We start from the raw sequence: 15,495 nt of genomic DNA on the forward strand, positions 1-15,495 counted from the left end.
GAAAATAGCACACGATTAAGTCGCTATGCACTGAAACTGCAGTTAAAAAAAGAAAGCTATTCCCATTTTTTTACCAAATTACAAAAGTATGGTTCCACCAGAACGTTTACTTTTAAAGAGGCACTAAAGCTATTTTCCAACATTTTAAACTATTTCATGCATAACAAATGGGTGTGTACCCGGGTTGAAGTGTATTATCTGTATAGTTTTTTTATTTGATTGCAACTGGGTTGGGAGGATAATTTGTTCTGCAAACGTTTAGTTTTGAAAATGGTTACTTAGTGTCGTCACAAGTGTCTTATTATGCAAGTACCTGACCAAAGACCAGGAGCCGCTGAGGCCCTCGAGAAACGGTTTTCCCACACCTCATATTGTGTTTGGACGACGACTTTAGCCTGCTGCCCAGGCACATGCTCGGTTTGTCCCTTTCTCGGCCACCATGCGCTGCCCTTTTGTGGGCTAACACACATTTCTGTTGAGTTCCCCCCTCCTTGCTCCCCCTTTCCATGGCTTCTTTTAACCAATTTTTGGATAAAGTGTCCACTTTTGCAAGCATACAGAAAGCGCATGTTGAGGTTGAAGCAGCCCAGTGGTGCGTCTCGGCGGCCACTAAATGAGCGAGTGTCCGTCTTTCATGCTAATCTAGCCTCCTTTCAAAATGAATAAAAGCGGTAAAAGTACCAAAACAAATTGCAAACGTGACCAGCGCAAAGAACGCTGAATCGCCAGATGGGTCTGCTTAGCCTTTAACATCTGGATGAAAAATAATTTCAGGAAACAGGTATGGTAAATCCAGTACGCTATAAGCTATGTTTAGTGGTCAAAATTGGCATTAACTTGATCAAACTATAATCAAATAATAAAAAAAAAAATGGGTGGACTAGACCAAAGGTGTGGGCAAGAAAACCATGGGCGTAGGTTTGCATAGGGACAGTAGGGACAAAACACAACCAACTTTTCAAGATGCTCAAATTGTCCCCACCAACTTTTCAGCAACCTTATTTGCATTATACAGTATAATGACTTCAGTTATATAGGCCATTTAGATTGTCTCCCCACATGTTTCAACTGTTGTAACTGACCCCACCTTTAAATTATTTTTTATTATTAGTTTTTTTTTTTCAGCCAGCAGCAGCCACTGTAAGAAATGTAAAAAGACTTCAATTTGTGGAAGTGGGGAACACACCACTAATTTTGCAAATGAAAGTCCAACCTGCATCAGAGTTAGCATAACATTAAACTGTGTGAACTTGCTAACCTGCAAAACTGTGTGTGTCCTTCTTTATGTATTTTCTACTACACTCAATCTGAGTGTGATCACCAGTTAAGCAGTAAAGAGATAGATCATAGCTTTGTTGACAACACTGCACATGCCATCATGACTATTTTGCCTTTAACTGCTTTAATAGAAAAAGTCCACCATTTCCACACATTTGTATTTTTCTTTAATTGAGTCTGAAGCAGTACATAGAGTGAATGCTGGACTCTGATTGTTCACATTTCATCTTAGCACAATGGCTGCAATTTGTAAGGAAGTGTGAATATGCAAGGAGCAGGAAAATGCGTTTTGAATGGACGCCAGTACGAACAAATACAAATGTGGTCTCAGCACTCCAGAATGCAGAGCTCGTAATTGATGTACTGATTTGAATAGCCAACACAGGGTTATTATCTCGTGATTTTTGCTGAGTCATACGCAATCCTTTGTTGACGCTAATAAAGAAATAAGAAATTAAATCTATAATCTTATGACTGATTTGTTGCTCAAACACCTTGGATTAGAAGAAAATCACTGCAGAATCTGAACAAGCTGGACTTTGGCAACATCATTACAGTACAATCCACTTGAAACCTTTGACACGTTTCAGATTGACAACACACCCACTACACTTTTGTAGCACTAAACTGTCTCTTCTCTTTCCCTGTGGCACTTGGGCTCACTGATAGCTTCATTTTCAACTCGCCGCTCTTCCCTTCTTATCTCCCCTGGCTCTCCCTTTATGCCTGTTCGCCCTCTCTGTTCTATTTAGCTCATTTTTTCCAGCACTGACAGTCCTGTCCACCTTTTTTTCCCTTTTCTAAGCAGTCCGTTGTTTTCATATTGACAGCGTGGAGCCCCGTGGCCCCAGTAGTGACCTTCCACACCTGCAATATTATACCATCACTAACAACAAATGGTTGGATCTGACTCATTTATTTTCCTTCAGTCTGGCGCTTTGCAGTAAAAAGCTTGTGTTCAAGTGGACCTGCAATGATCCGAGGCAATTTCCAGTCAATCTAAAACCACCTCCCTTTAGAAGGCAGTGCAAAGTCATTTACTTCATTCCTTTAAAGAGAAATTTGACATCTGAAGATAAACCAATCAGCACTTTGCAGCCTATTTTTTTTCATTAACTTCTATTCATTATCAGCTGACCCCAAGCAGTGTTTTAAGAACAAATCAAGTGTAAAATAACTTGAGTTCACAACAAGTTCCTTGCTGTTTAAGTCACGCAGCTTACCTGGAGGAGCAGCTCCGAGGTGGGCTTGATACGCTGCTGGAACAGAATGCCCAGTGCCCGATTCTGTTGCTCCAGATCAAAAACTCGAGTACGCAGCTTTAGACATTCCTCTCTCAGGTCCTGGTGGAAATACAGAATCATCTTAAGACGAAAAACTGTGCATGTGAACATTCAATGAATGAAGGGAAATAAGAGACAAACCTTCTGGGTGACAAGTGCCTGCACAACTTGATTGGCGACCTTGAAAGGGACATAGACAAGAGCATGATGAATCGTTGTTACGGACATATGAAAAATGTGAAATGTTGATTACATTAAATCCCTACATTAAACATTAAACCCTATCTACGCCCCAGTTATAGTAACGAAAGCTGCACTCTGCATTGGCACAGCAACATATTTGTAAGAGTGACTGAGCATCTTCAGTGAAAATTAAGTACTTATGCATCAATTCTTTATACTTTGTTGATTTTAAACTAAAAAGCTCTCAAGGGTATGTACGAGGGGCATTCAAAAAGTAAGCACTCAAGTGCATTGCTCGTATAGGATTTTACCGATCTTGTTTATATTTGGGACAAACATGATAGGACACAACTTTTTGCGATTGTTATGTTTTTCTTACTTTCAGATTTTTAAAGCTTAAACTAGCTTCCAAAATGGCTGCCCCTCTTGAAGCTCATCAGAAACTAAGAGCTGTAATCGAATTCCTTGTTGCAGAGTTGTCACTGAGACTTGACAAGTCAAGTTGACTCTTAACTTGACTTAACTCCTTGACTTTTTACAGTACTATAGTCTATGGTATCATCCTTGTAGACGTTTTCCAGCCAGTTGTGAACCCTCAGAGGGGTTTCTCCCTCTGCAACAAGGAATTCGATTACAGCTCTTTGTTTCTTACGAGCTTCAAGAAGGGCAGCCATTTTGGAAGCTAGTTTAAGATTTAAAACCTGAAAATAAGAAAAACACATATAACAATCGCAAAAAGGTGTGTCCTATCATGTTTGTGCCAAATATAAACAAGATTGGTAAAATCCTGTATGAGCAATGCACTTGAGTGCGTTACTTTTTGAATGCCCCTCATAACAGAATACATCATGTTTTGCTGAACTTTCACATGACGTCATTTATGGTTACACGGTTACATAATGTGTATGTTTACCATGGCTACATCATCACTTTGGTCTCTAAAGTTTAATCAGGTGCATGTATAAATTTGGATTATTACTTGAGTAAAAGTCTCAATCAGTGAAACTGACAACTGTACTGTTAGACCAGCGCAGAGGTGTTTGTAGTTTAAGTACTGTTGTGTCTGGACCACATCTTTACTCTGACCACAGTGTCAATAGAGAAGTGGCTCGCGTTACTGCTTATCGATCTCTCATTAAGTTCACATTGGCTCTGGAGTATTCTCACTTATTGAATGAGGAAAGAGGAGAGCAAAAACAATGAGTTGAGCTCCAGCATCTGATTGGGCTCTTTTCTTGTTTGATTAGCTAACGTGTTTGCCCACACACTCGACAAACTCATGTAAACAATAATCTCCTTTAATCACTGGCTTTCATCTCCCATCAATTCCACCCTGCAGCACATGCTGATGCCGTCTCCTTGCATTCCCTCTCTTCCCTCGGACCATGCATCTCCAGTCACAGTGATTCAGCAAGCAGCTGAACTTATGCTATTCCCCTGTGTGACTCTCTCAGCAGCACTCAGCTCAAAAACAACCACGAGGCAAAGATAATTGTGCTGTATCAAAGCCAACATATAGCTTTATGTACGCTTTACTGAGCACAAACAGCATGTGAAATGATCTCAGGTTAAAGGCACCCCGTAGGATAGTGGTGTCTAAACTACGACTCAAGGGCCATTTGAGTTTTGGCCTGTGTCACATACATACTAAAATTTATCTTAAAAACATCTTGTAGCACTATTAAAATAAAAAGTGGAAACCGAATAGAAGCAAAAATGGTTTGCTCTACTAACTGCCACTTGTCAAGTTCCTATATATACCATTACATATATGCATTGAGGCGGGCTGTCCGTGTTCGACAGCCATCAAACCTGACTTAGAGATGTTTTGTAAAGAAGAATGGTCAAAAATGACTTCCACCTGAATCCAGACCCTCATTGGAAGCTATAGGAAGCAAACGTTTAGAGGCTGTTGTTTCTGCAAAAGGAGGCGCTAATGAATATTGATCATGTTTTTATGTAGGGGGGCCTACATACCGTATATGCACTGGCCCATTTTTGTTTAAATACCGTATTGGCCCGAATATAAGACGGTGTCGTCTTATATTTGCGGTCTAGACATTGTCCTCATTCACGACGCTAGATGGCGCCAGATATCATTGAAGCGATGTTCTGTCATGACAGATCTCAGCTACTCATTTTAGTTGAACCAGTTTGCATTATTTTGTTGCAATGTTTTTCCTTATTCAGATTTGTTTTAAGACTACAGTTAGTTAGACTGTACTTTGATGGTTAATACAATTATTGCAATTTTGTTGTTTTATCACAATAGATTGGTTTATTTAGATTTCAAAAACCAGAATTTTGTTGTTTTATCACAATAGATTGGTTTATTTAGATTTCAAAAACCAGAAGCCGTTCATTTACCAATATGATTGCATACATATTTAAATAGTATATATATATATATATATATATATATATATATATATATATATATATATATATATATATAGTTTACATATTTAAATGTTTCAATATTAAGATTTGAATGAGGCAAAAAAACATGCTTGTTTTCCTCAAATATATTGTTATAATCATTTGTTTTGGAGGTACTGTAATTATTTTCTGTATAAAAATTAATTTGGTGTTCAAAAACTCTTTTTTCAAACTTGAGTCTTGAAAAACAGGGGGTCGTCTTATAATCAGGGCCATATATTCGGGCCAATACGGTAATTGATACACACCTTCTGTTTATCCTATAAACTTAATTTCACTTCTCAAATATTACTATGTTCATCTGCCAAATGATATATTTAACCGAAATTTTTCTTCCAAACAATCAGTGATTTACAGAGGAAAATCTGGGGAAAAAAAAAAAAAAATAAGGGTTAGGGTTAGGGTTAGGGGTTAGGCAAACCCTAACCCTAACCTAACCCTATATATATATATATATATATATATATATATATATATATATATATATATATATTGTAGATATATATTTCCATTTATTCACACAAATACACATCTCTTGATAACACATGGTTGTACATGCCTGGGTTTTTCCATTGTTTGCTACGGCATATACAGTATAAACTGACTGAGGTGGAAGGTCGTGGTTTTTTTTCTCTCTCTCTAGGGAGCACCTCGTTGTCCTCGGGCGGAAAAGTCTCTGGTTGAGCCGTTTTAAATGACTCTTTCCTTAATGAATGTACATATATATCTTAGGTGATTAATGCCTTCTTTTTGTTCCTGAATTGTGTGTTGTCATCTCTTGTTCGTTAAGAGAATTAAAGAACCTGTAAAATAGAAACATTTACTTCCTTAAAAAAAAAAAAAAAACATGTTACAAAACTCAGGATGTGTCGATATCGCTAAATGCATAATTGTTTTACCATCAAAAGCCATTCCCAACTGTTGTTTTGACTGCTTTCAGAATCAAATCACTTTTCAGGTGTTAGGGGTGTTAGGTGTTGATGTTTTTTTCCTCGATGAAAAGCTGATTATGCCCAGTTTTTGTAAAAAAAAAAAAAAGTGCGACAAATCCTAAAATTTACCTTTGTTCTGTTGCTGATTTCTTAAGAATGGAAAACAATTCAGATTTTCTGAAGGGGGTTTATTCTGAATTTTGCGGATTTGTGTGTTTACCCCAAATTGTTTTTGCTTAGTTTCTGGATCAATTCTAACTGGGCCCACCCTGAAATCCTGAACTATTTGCTATATCTCATACAACAGAAAGCTGTGATAAAGCTTTTGATTTTGTGTTACATTAAATGAAAATGACCCTTGCATATTTAATATTTTGTGTACAGAGGCCTCAGAGGAAAGCATATGGACACTCTTTTAGTAGAAACTGTGAAGGTTGCAACTCACCTCGTCCAGACAGCGTTCATACTGCTCTCTCTGGCTTTCGTTCTCCAACGCCAAGACGGAGTTCCTCTCCTGCAAGAAAAACATGCTCTGTTCAATCAGTGCTGTCATTGTCAACATTGTCAATATGATGCAACAAAAAGGACAGTGAGACGGATCATGCTTGGCTTTAGAAAGGTCAACAGAGCGTCAGCATGGCCATTAAAACTCCCCAAGGTACCATGGAGGGAAAGGTCAAGTGGACGCCATTCATGATTCTGAACTTTGGGGTTCGGATCTAATAAGAATATCTCCTTCAATTGCAGAGGGACCAGTCGCAGCATTATCGATCTCTGGGGGATTTCCAATTTGTCAGAGGCCGGCAGCGCATTAGGAGCTGTCAGCCAGCCCGGCGCCGCTCACCCTCTGCCCTTTAGGAGGAACTTGCCATTCCTCCTAGGAACACGAGAGACGTAATTATAGCCCCAAACAATCTGGAAGAAGAAGCTAAATTAAATCCCTAAAGCTTAAGAGATGGATGCAAATGTAATGAGGAGCAAGTGATTTTCCTAAGGAATTCTTCAGCCCCCCCCACTTCTATAAGCAGGTATTTAAGGCAAGCTGGTTGGTGTAGATAGCTGCAGGACATCACCATGGTTACAGAAGCAACCCATTCTTTCTAGTGAATCACTCACTCTTAATAACATAAAACTTAAATAATGTATTGCTTGGAATATCGATCATACGGTCACTGTGTTAACTAAGACTTGTTTTAACAGCTCTTCTATCAGATTGCACACATGCACCTTATGAAATTGACTCAGATCATGTGTACGTGCATCTGCTGTTTAGCGTACACAACCAGCACGGTTTTGCACATTGCCATAGCAGTCTCTATGCATTCATCCATACTCCTTCTGCTTCTCCTCACAAGGCTTGTGGGTGTGCCAGACTATATGAGCACTGTGACTGGTCGCCAGGAAATCACAGTCAATATCGTCATTCACATTACACCTGTACAGTATAATAATATCCTTCATGCACAGTTAATTGATAAACTGAGACTCATTTTGATTGCCCAATGTTGTGAATATGTGGGAATATATTTATAGTATTTATAAATGTTTGACTGAACTACCTTTTTACTGTTAGACCTGAATTTCCCCATTGATACTGAATAATATATCCTAAAAATATTAAATTAATAAGTATGTTAATAATATATCCTGTTCTGTGTTAGATAACAGCAAAAAAAATATGAATATGGATTATACAAATCTGATTGACAAGAACTCTGAAAGTAAATGTAGCTATTTAGGATTGCTGTGTGACTAGACTAATAAGTAGGAAACTAAATGATTTTTTGAACAGTGACGAAAAGCCAGTCAGGAAAATTCAAAAGAGAGAAAAAAACACTTGCTATTTTTTTGGCCTTTTTTGAACATTTTACGTTATCTGAAAACAAATCCTCTTAATGAAAAAAAAAATGAATTTGGGAGTTCATTTGTGAGTAGGTAGTAGGCAGGAGGAAAAATAAATTTATTCTGGCCAAACAGCTACCTACAGAGCTGGCCAAAAGTATTGGCACCCCTGCAATTCTGTCAGATAATTCTCAATTTCTCCCAGAATATGATTGCAATTACAAATGCTTTGGTAGTAACATCTTTTATTTATTTTGCTTGCAATGAAAGAACACAAAAGAGAATGAATTTAAAAAATCATTATCGTTTAACACAAAAATTTAGTATTAGGCACCCTCAGCCTAATACTTGGTAGCACTACCTTTAGACAAAATAACAGTGAACAACCACTTCCGGTATCCATCAATGAGATTCTTACAATGCACTGCTGGAATTTTAGACCATTCTTCTTTGGTCAACTGCTCCAGGTCTCTAAATTTGAAGGGTGTCTTCTCCAAACTGCTTTTCAGTTCTCTCAACAGGTGTTCTGTGGGATTCTGGTCTGGACTCGTTGCTGGCCACTTTAGAAGTCTCCAGTGCTTTCTCTCAATCCATTTTCTAGTGCTTTTTTAAGTATATTTTTTGGTCATTATCCTGCTGGAAGACCCATGACCTCTGAGGGAGACCCAGCTTTCTCACACTGGGCCCTACATTATGCTGCGAAATTTGTTGGTAGTCTTCAGACTTCATAATGCCATGCACACGGTCAAGCAGTCCAGTGCCAGAGGAAGCAAAGCAACCCCAAAACATCAGGGAACCTCCGCCATGTTTGACTGTGGGGACCTTGTTCTTTTCATTGAAGGCCTTGTTTTTTTATCCGGTAAACTCTATGTTGATGCATTTTCCCAAAAAGCTCTACTTTTGTCTAATCTGACCAGAGAAAATTCTTCCAAAACATTTTTGGCTTTCTCAGGTAAGATTTAGCAAGCTCCAGCCTGGCTTTTTTATGTCTCTGAATCAGAAGTGGGGTCTTCCCTATAGAGTCCCTTTTCATTCAGACGCCAACGAATAGTACGGGTTGACACTGCGGTACCCTCGGATTGCAGGACAACTTAAACTTGTTTGGATGTTAGTCGAGGTTCTTTATCCATAATCTGCACAATCTTTCGTTGAAATCTCTCGTCAATTTTTCTTTTCCGTCCATATCTATGGAGGTTAGCCACAGTGCCATGGGCTTTAGACTTATTGATTACACTGCGCACGGTAGATATGGGAACAATCAAGTGGTTGGAGATGGACTTGGAGCCTTGAGATTGCCCATGATTCCTCACAATTTTGCTTCTCAAGTCCTCAGACAGTTCTTTGGTCTTCTTACTTTTCTCCATGCTCAATGTGGTACACACAAGGACACAGGACAGAAGTTGGGTAAACTATAATATTTTAAATGGCTGCATGTGTGATTTAGTTATTGCCACCACCTGTTATGTTTCACAGGTAAGTAACAGGAGCTGTTAATTACACAAATTAGAGAAGCATCGCATGATTTTTCAAAGTGTGCCAATACTTTTGTCCGGCCCATTTTTGGAGTTCTATGTAAAATGATGATGATTTCCCCCCCCCCATTTTCTTTTGTGTTTTTTTCATGGTAAGCAAAGTCAATGAAGATATTTCTACCAAAGCATTTGTAATTGCAATCTGACAGAATTGCAGGGGTGCCAATACTTTTGGCCAGCACTGTATATATCATTTAATAATATTCATTTTTGATCATTTTCGGACTATAAGTCGCTACTTTTCTCTCTGCTTAAATCCTGCGTTTTATAGTCTGGCTAATTAGCTGAATGTTTTTTTGGAGTAAATCTCCCATAATACAATGGGGGCACCAGCGACTTAGATTTCAGTGTGGCTTATATGTGAACAAATATAGTTTTCTCGTATTACAGGAATTATTTCTGGAGTGAATATTTTGGACAGCGCATTTTCATAAAGTGTGAAATCATGAACTATTTTAAAATTTTGTGCGGTTGCAACTGTTGTCAGTCATTCCTCCCTTTTTCAAATCACATGGTTTTGAATGCCATTTTGGTTATGATAATAATTATTAAAACGGCGGAAAGCACTGGTTATATATTCAGTTTGTTTATGTGTTTGTGTTCCACATACCTAAAGAACGAATTAAGGGAGTATTATCAAACTTGCAGGATGTTTGCAACACAAATTAAAAGAGACGATTGCATTTTGGAGTAATGAGATCAGAGATCACAGAGGTTGGAAATATGGTGATGCTTTGAATTTGGCTGCTTATTCTGCGGTTAGCATTCTCACAGTAATCATCTAGTTTTCCGTTTTGAGTTTCAAACACTTCACATAAGAGTTGCAGGTCCAACAATAATCAATGGATTGGCGAGTGATGAATAGCATCTGCCTTGATCCAGCCGCTTCAGCAAGTGGTGCATCCATCACATGATGCAGCATGGCGGGATTAAATGGCACCTAGCTAGTGATAAAGGCATTGCAAATAAAACGTTGATGTAATGTTGTTCATCAAACTTGAAGGATGACTTGCGAAGCAACAGAAAATCATTTTCTACTGAATAATTATCTCTGATGCATCATGTACGTTTTGTTATATTCTAGGATGTCTGTCTTGAGTTTTTTTTTTTTTTTTACAATTAAGTGTGAAAGAAGCAAGGTGGTGGAAGATGAAAAAAATGCGGTGAGAGAAAATACCTCGAGGGTCTTTAAGCGTTCCAACAGAAGCTTGGTTCTGTCATCGTTATTGTCAGTTTGGCTGGCATCGTTGAGCGGCTGCGTAGCAGACGCGGGCTCCGTCTGAGTCGCCAGCAGGGGGCTGTTCTCCTCTGGGCAATCATGCTGCTTCTGCACTTCCTCTGAGAGTTTCTCCTGAGGCAAACACAAAGAGGGCAGGTTAGAAGAGGTAGAGTGGGGAAGAAATGGGGAGAAGGGGGGATTTGGCAAGAAGAAGCCACAGCAGATGGGCTGAGAACAAAAAAAGGAAAGATGACTAGCTTTTGGAAGGCGAGTAGGAAGCTGTGAAAGGGAGAAATCACAGAAGAAGGAGAAAGTGAAATACAAGATGAAAGCTTAGAGAAGAGGGGAGCGGATCAAATGGGCAGATGGGCCGACGGGGAGGCAGCTTCAACTAAACATCCTATAATCCCTAATCATGTTTCTCTTGTTTTCCAAATTGTAGGCAGCGACCTTCATGGCGCTCCCATTTGGCCTCCCTACGTCTTTCTGCCAGTTATCTTTGGAGTAGATGGGGTTCTTCATGGCATTCCATAATTAACTACTGGTACTAATAAGCCCCTAATTAGGCACTTTCTGGCTAGCGCAGGAATGAATAAAGCTAGATGGGCAATCTGCCTTGTCCAAAAAACTAGAGTCACACCAGAATTCTTTAGTTAAACTTTGTCATTGGATCTGTAGCAGTTTTCCAAGCGCATCTGTGTCTGTTTGTGAATTTGCACCGCCAATGCAGTTTCTCACAATTTAATAAATTTTGTAAGTTTTTAAAGTCACATAAAAACTCTTAAGCCCCTTTCACACATACCTAAACACCATCAAAATCACGGGATTTAAACAGGTAGCCCTTTATATGTGAAAGCAATTTCCTGGAGGTGACGCGGACATTTATCGAGTCGCCTCTTGGTATAATGTCTGGGAATTTTCCGGATGCGGTATATGTGAAAGGAGGCATTAAATTCCTGGGTCACAGCGCAATGGCCATAGGCGGCGTTTGACTTTTGGGTCAGGGGGGGCACAACATGCTGATGACCCCGAAACGCAGTGCCAGCAATAAAATTAACTTACAAGAATATCTATAACAAATAAGTTGATGATGAATGTGTTTTTCCCATCATTCTTGAGGGGAATTCTAAATCAGGCTGCTTAGGCAATACCTTTCGCCAAGATCGTCATCCATTGAATATGGTACGCCCGCCGGTGTTGTACCAATGTAGTTACACCAGTCAAAAATTGTATCCCCTGGGTAGAGCCATATGGAGGTAGATTTGTGTCCTTTTTATTCAACCAGAAAAAATGTTGCTTCAATAAAAAATATATATATATATTATTATTTTTCTTTGATTTTTTTTTTTTTTTTTTTTTTTTTTTTTAGCAATCCTTTTTTGTTCGGGCCATATTATGTTTAGGACATTTGTGTCTAAAATGAAATCCGCTTATGGCGATGGCTGATGATGTAATTATCATGGTGGGCCGATCGTCATTTCCTCTTTCATTTCATTTCAGTCTGGATTTCGGCCACAACACAGCACCGAGACCGTGCTTATCAAAGTCCTAAATGATATTCGTCGGAATACCGATGCAGGCAAATCATCTGTTCTGTTACTATTGGATCTCAGTGCCGCATTCGACACGGTTGATCACAACATACTACTCAGCAGATTGGAACAGTGGGTAGGGCTTACTGACACTGTTCTTCAGTGGTTCACATCCTATTTACATGATAGGGATTTCTTTGTGTCAATCGGAAACTATCAGTCAGAACGAACCAAACTCACATGTGGAGTCCCTCAAGGGTCAATTCTTGGACCACTCTTATTTAACATCTATATGCTTCCGTTAGCTCAGATAATGGAACAGTATGACATCTCCTATCATGCCTATGCAGATGACACACAACTGTACATTTCTGTGTCCCCACATGATTATAGTCCCTTAGTCTCCCTGAGTAAATGCATTCATCAAATCAATGAATGGATGTGCCAGAATTTACTCCAGTTCAATGTGGAGAAGACAGAGGTGATCATTTTTGGGCCAAAAAAGGAAAGGTCAAAGATAAGCAGGCAACTTAGCACAATGTCACTTACAGCTACAAATCAAGTCAGAAACCTTGGCGTAATTATTGACTCAGACCTAAAATTTGATAGCCATCTAAAGTCCGTCAATAAATCCGCTTATTACCACCTAAAAAATATAACCAGAATTAAGGGGCTTCTGACTCAACAAGACATGGAAAAACTTATGCATGCATTCATTTTCAGCAGATTGGACTATTGCAATGGTATATTTACGGGTCTTGATAAAAAAATCAGTCAGGAAGCTGCAGCTAGTACAGAGTGCTGCAGCCAGAGTCCTCACAAATACAAGGAAGCTGGACCACATTACACCAGTTTTGAAATCGCTACACTGGCTTCCAGTGAGTCAAAGGATAGACCATAAAATACTACTGCTCGTCTACAAAACACTTAATGGCCTTGGACCAAAATACATGCTTGACTTGTTAGATTCCTATGAGACATCTAGACCCCTAAGGTCGTCTGGAACGGGTCTTCTGCATATTCCAAGAACAAGAACCAAGCAGGGTGAGGCAGCATTTAGTTATTATGCTCCTCACCTCTGGAACAAGTTAACTGAACGTCTGGAGTATGCTCAAACTGTTAGCTCCTTTAAATCTGGGCTAAAAACGCTTTTGTTTAGCACTGCATATCCATAACTGGCTATATATTTCAATCTACCTGCTTTCTATTCCTCTTATGCTTATCTCCATTGCTGATTTCAATTATTATTAGTAGTAGTAGTTTTTGTTATATTTTTGTTTTATTTTGATTTATTTATTTATATTCTATTTGTGATTAAATGCGATCTTTTGTCTTGGTTTTTACGTTGTATTGATTTAAATGTGATTTTTATGATCTTCATGTGATTTAAAGCACTTTGAATTGCCTTGTGTTGAATTGTGCTATATAAATAAATTTGCCTTGCCTTGCCTTGCCTTGCCTTTCTTCGCAGTAAGATGAAAAGCTGCTAACAAACATCGCAATTATCAACATGGAAAACTGGAAATTGCAAAATTAAACTGAAAACATAAAAAAATCTACTGCTACTGGATTGTAGAGCTGAGGAAGAGAGTCCATTGTCCATCTTTGGAAATGTGTGGTTTATTTGGGTGCCGATGCCAACCAAAAATGACGTAGTGACGGGTTATAAAATCGCGCCAGCCGCCCACCCCGCACAGAGAGTGCGGAGTCGGCAACATGGGACAAGTCTGTGGAAGTGCCCAACCTGCGTTATTCCCAAAATATCTCTCCATGTGTGAAAGCAGTGATGCGGGTAATCCCGCGTCACCTCACACGGGAATTTACCGAGATACATGTATAAGTCTTCAAGGGGCTTTAGATAGCAACAATGGTTTGAATAGAACAAGGCGAGTGAATCAGTCTAAGGACAGGGACCCAGCAAAAAAAGAGCTTGGAAAGGGCTATTGATTCAAATCCTTGGAATGGCCTTATTCAGGATGACCGTTCAGAGGCCTTGAGGGATGCTCGATGCTATTGCTTTCTGTTTCTTTTTTTTAAATCAGAAAATGGAACACAGTATGAACACTTTTGTCTCCAACTCGATCTAATTTTGACGTAAGGTTTTCAGTCCTACAGTATATGATTGTGTCTTGAAATTTAGCTGGAGGCGATTCTTTATTGTGGTGGGGTCTTTGTGCTTGTTTGCAGAAGCTGCTCATCTGGCTGTGTTAAAAAGACCCCGTAATAGCGTCCACAGAGAAAAGGGAGGGAACATTGTCCCTAGCGCTGCCCTTTCAAGTTATTGAGTTTGTCTGCTGAATGCACAGAAAGTGGCTGCGTAAGACAGGCAGTCGTAGTGGGTATTCAGCTAGTGGGAATGAAATAATAGCTCTCCATGTTTGCGCTTGTCCACAATGTCCACAGGCTGATAATCACAAGAGAACAAGGAACTATCATGAAATCTAAGTTAAGACATTGACTTAGTCCACGGTATCTGCGGGGTCTCACAAAAGGTCTTAAATACGATTTTGAAAGGTCTTAAAAATCTATTGACATTACTTTTATTCAGAACCTGCATGAATTTCAGTCTCGCTTTTAAATGTTTTAATTTTTGAGGACGCTGTAACATGACTACAAAGCAGACTTACCTTTGCTGCCCGATCATTTTCTTTTGTCTTTTGTATGTTTTTTACAGGTAACGATATTAAATGGGCAGAGAGTCACAGCGTCCAAAAGGACGTCAAGAAAAATATTCAAATAATGTTTGATGATAGCAGTACTCAAAAAATTATACGAGACAATAAAACAAAAGAAGAACAATACATATAGTAATAAGTCTTTAAATAATAATGAAAGTATTTTTCTAATGTGCCCTCTGCAAGTTTCACTGTTTCCTGTGATGCGGTAATTTCACCACAGTCTCTAATCTCACTCACCCCCCCTGCAGACCAGCGAGCTACCGAAAGGTGTTTTTTTCAGCCTCCACAATTATAGCGACGTTACGGTGATGACGTCATGAAAAGAGAAAAGCCCTATGGGTCGCATTTTAGAAAGAAGAACGAAAAGAAGCATAATTGTGAAAAAGACAGAGGTTTGTTGTGATGAAAAAAACTTTTTTTAATTGCATAAACATTACAAGCTAGCAGGTATTTACAAAGAGTTTAGATGATATTCTGCGATAGCTAAATTATACTGTATCATTATCCAGGCCTGTTGTTTTAGAAATATTTTCAGTATTCAGCCAGCTGTGGATTAGTGTCAGTTAAATTCACTCCC

The 15,495-nt window shown here is 38.9% G+C and overlaps 1 protein-coding gene across 9 annotated transcripts in view; it reads right to left on the minus strand.

The window, feature by feature from the left end:
* LOC130905204 (nck-associated protein 5-like) overlaps positions 1 to 15,495 on the minus strand; it is a 136,216-nt gene that overhangs the window by 21,685 nt on the left and 99,036 nt on the right. For all 9 annotated transcript variants that reach the window (XM_057818365.1, XM_057818349.1, XM_057818356.1 and 6 more), the window contains 4 exons: positions 10,667 to 10,840; positions 6,561 to 6,629; positions 2,703 to 2,741; positions 2,502 to 2,621 (listed from right to left, as the gene is read on the minus strand). In XM_057818365.1, coding sequence (XP_057674348.1) covers positions 2,502 to 2,621; positions 2,703 to 2,741; positions 6,561 to 6,629; positions 10,667 to 10,840 — 402 coding nt within the window. The remainder of the gene's footprint in view (positions 1 to 2,501; positions 2,622 to 2,702; positions 2,742 to 6,560; positions 6,630 to 10,666; positions 10,841 to 15,495) is intronic.

The sequence above is a fragment of the Corythoichthys intestinalis genome, chromosome 2 (assembly GCF_030265065.1).
Source record: "Corythoichthys intestinalis isolate RoL2023-P3 chromosome 2, ASM3026506v1, whole genome shotgun sequence".
Classification (NCBI taxonomy): domain Eukaryota; kingdom Metazoa; phylum Chordata; class Actinopteri; order Syngnathiformes; family Syngnathidae; genus Corythoichthys; species Corythoichthys intestinalis.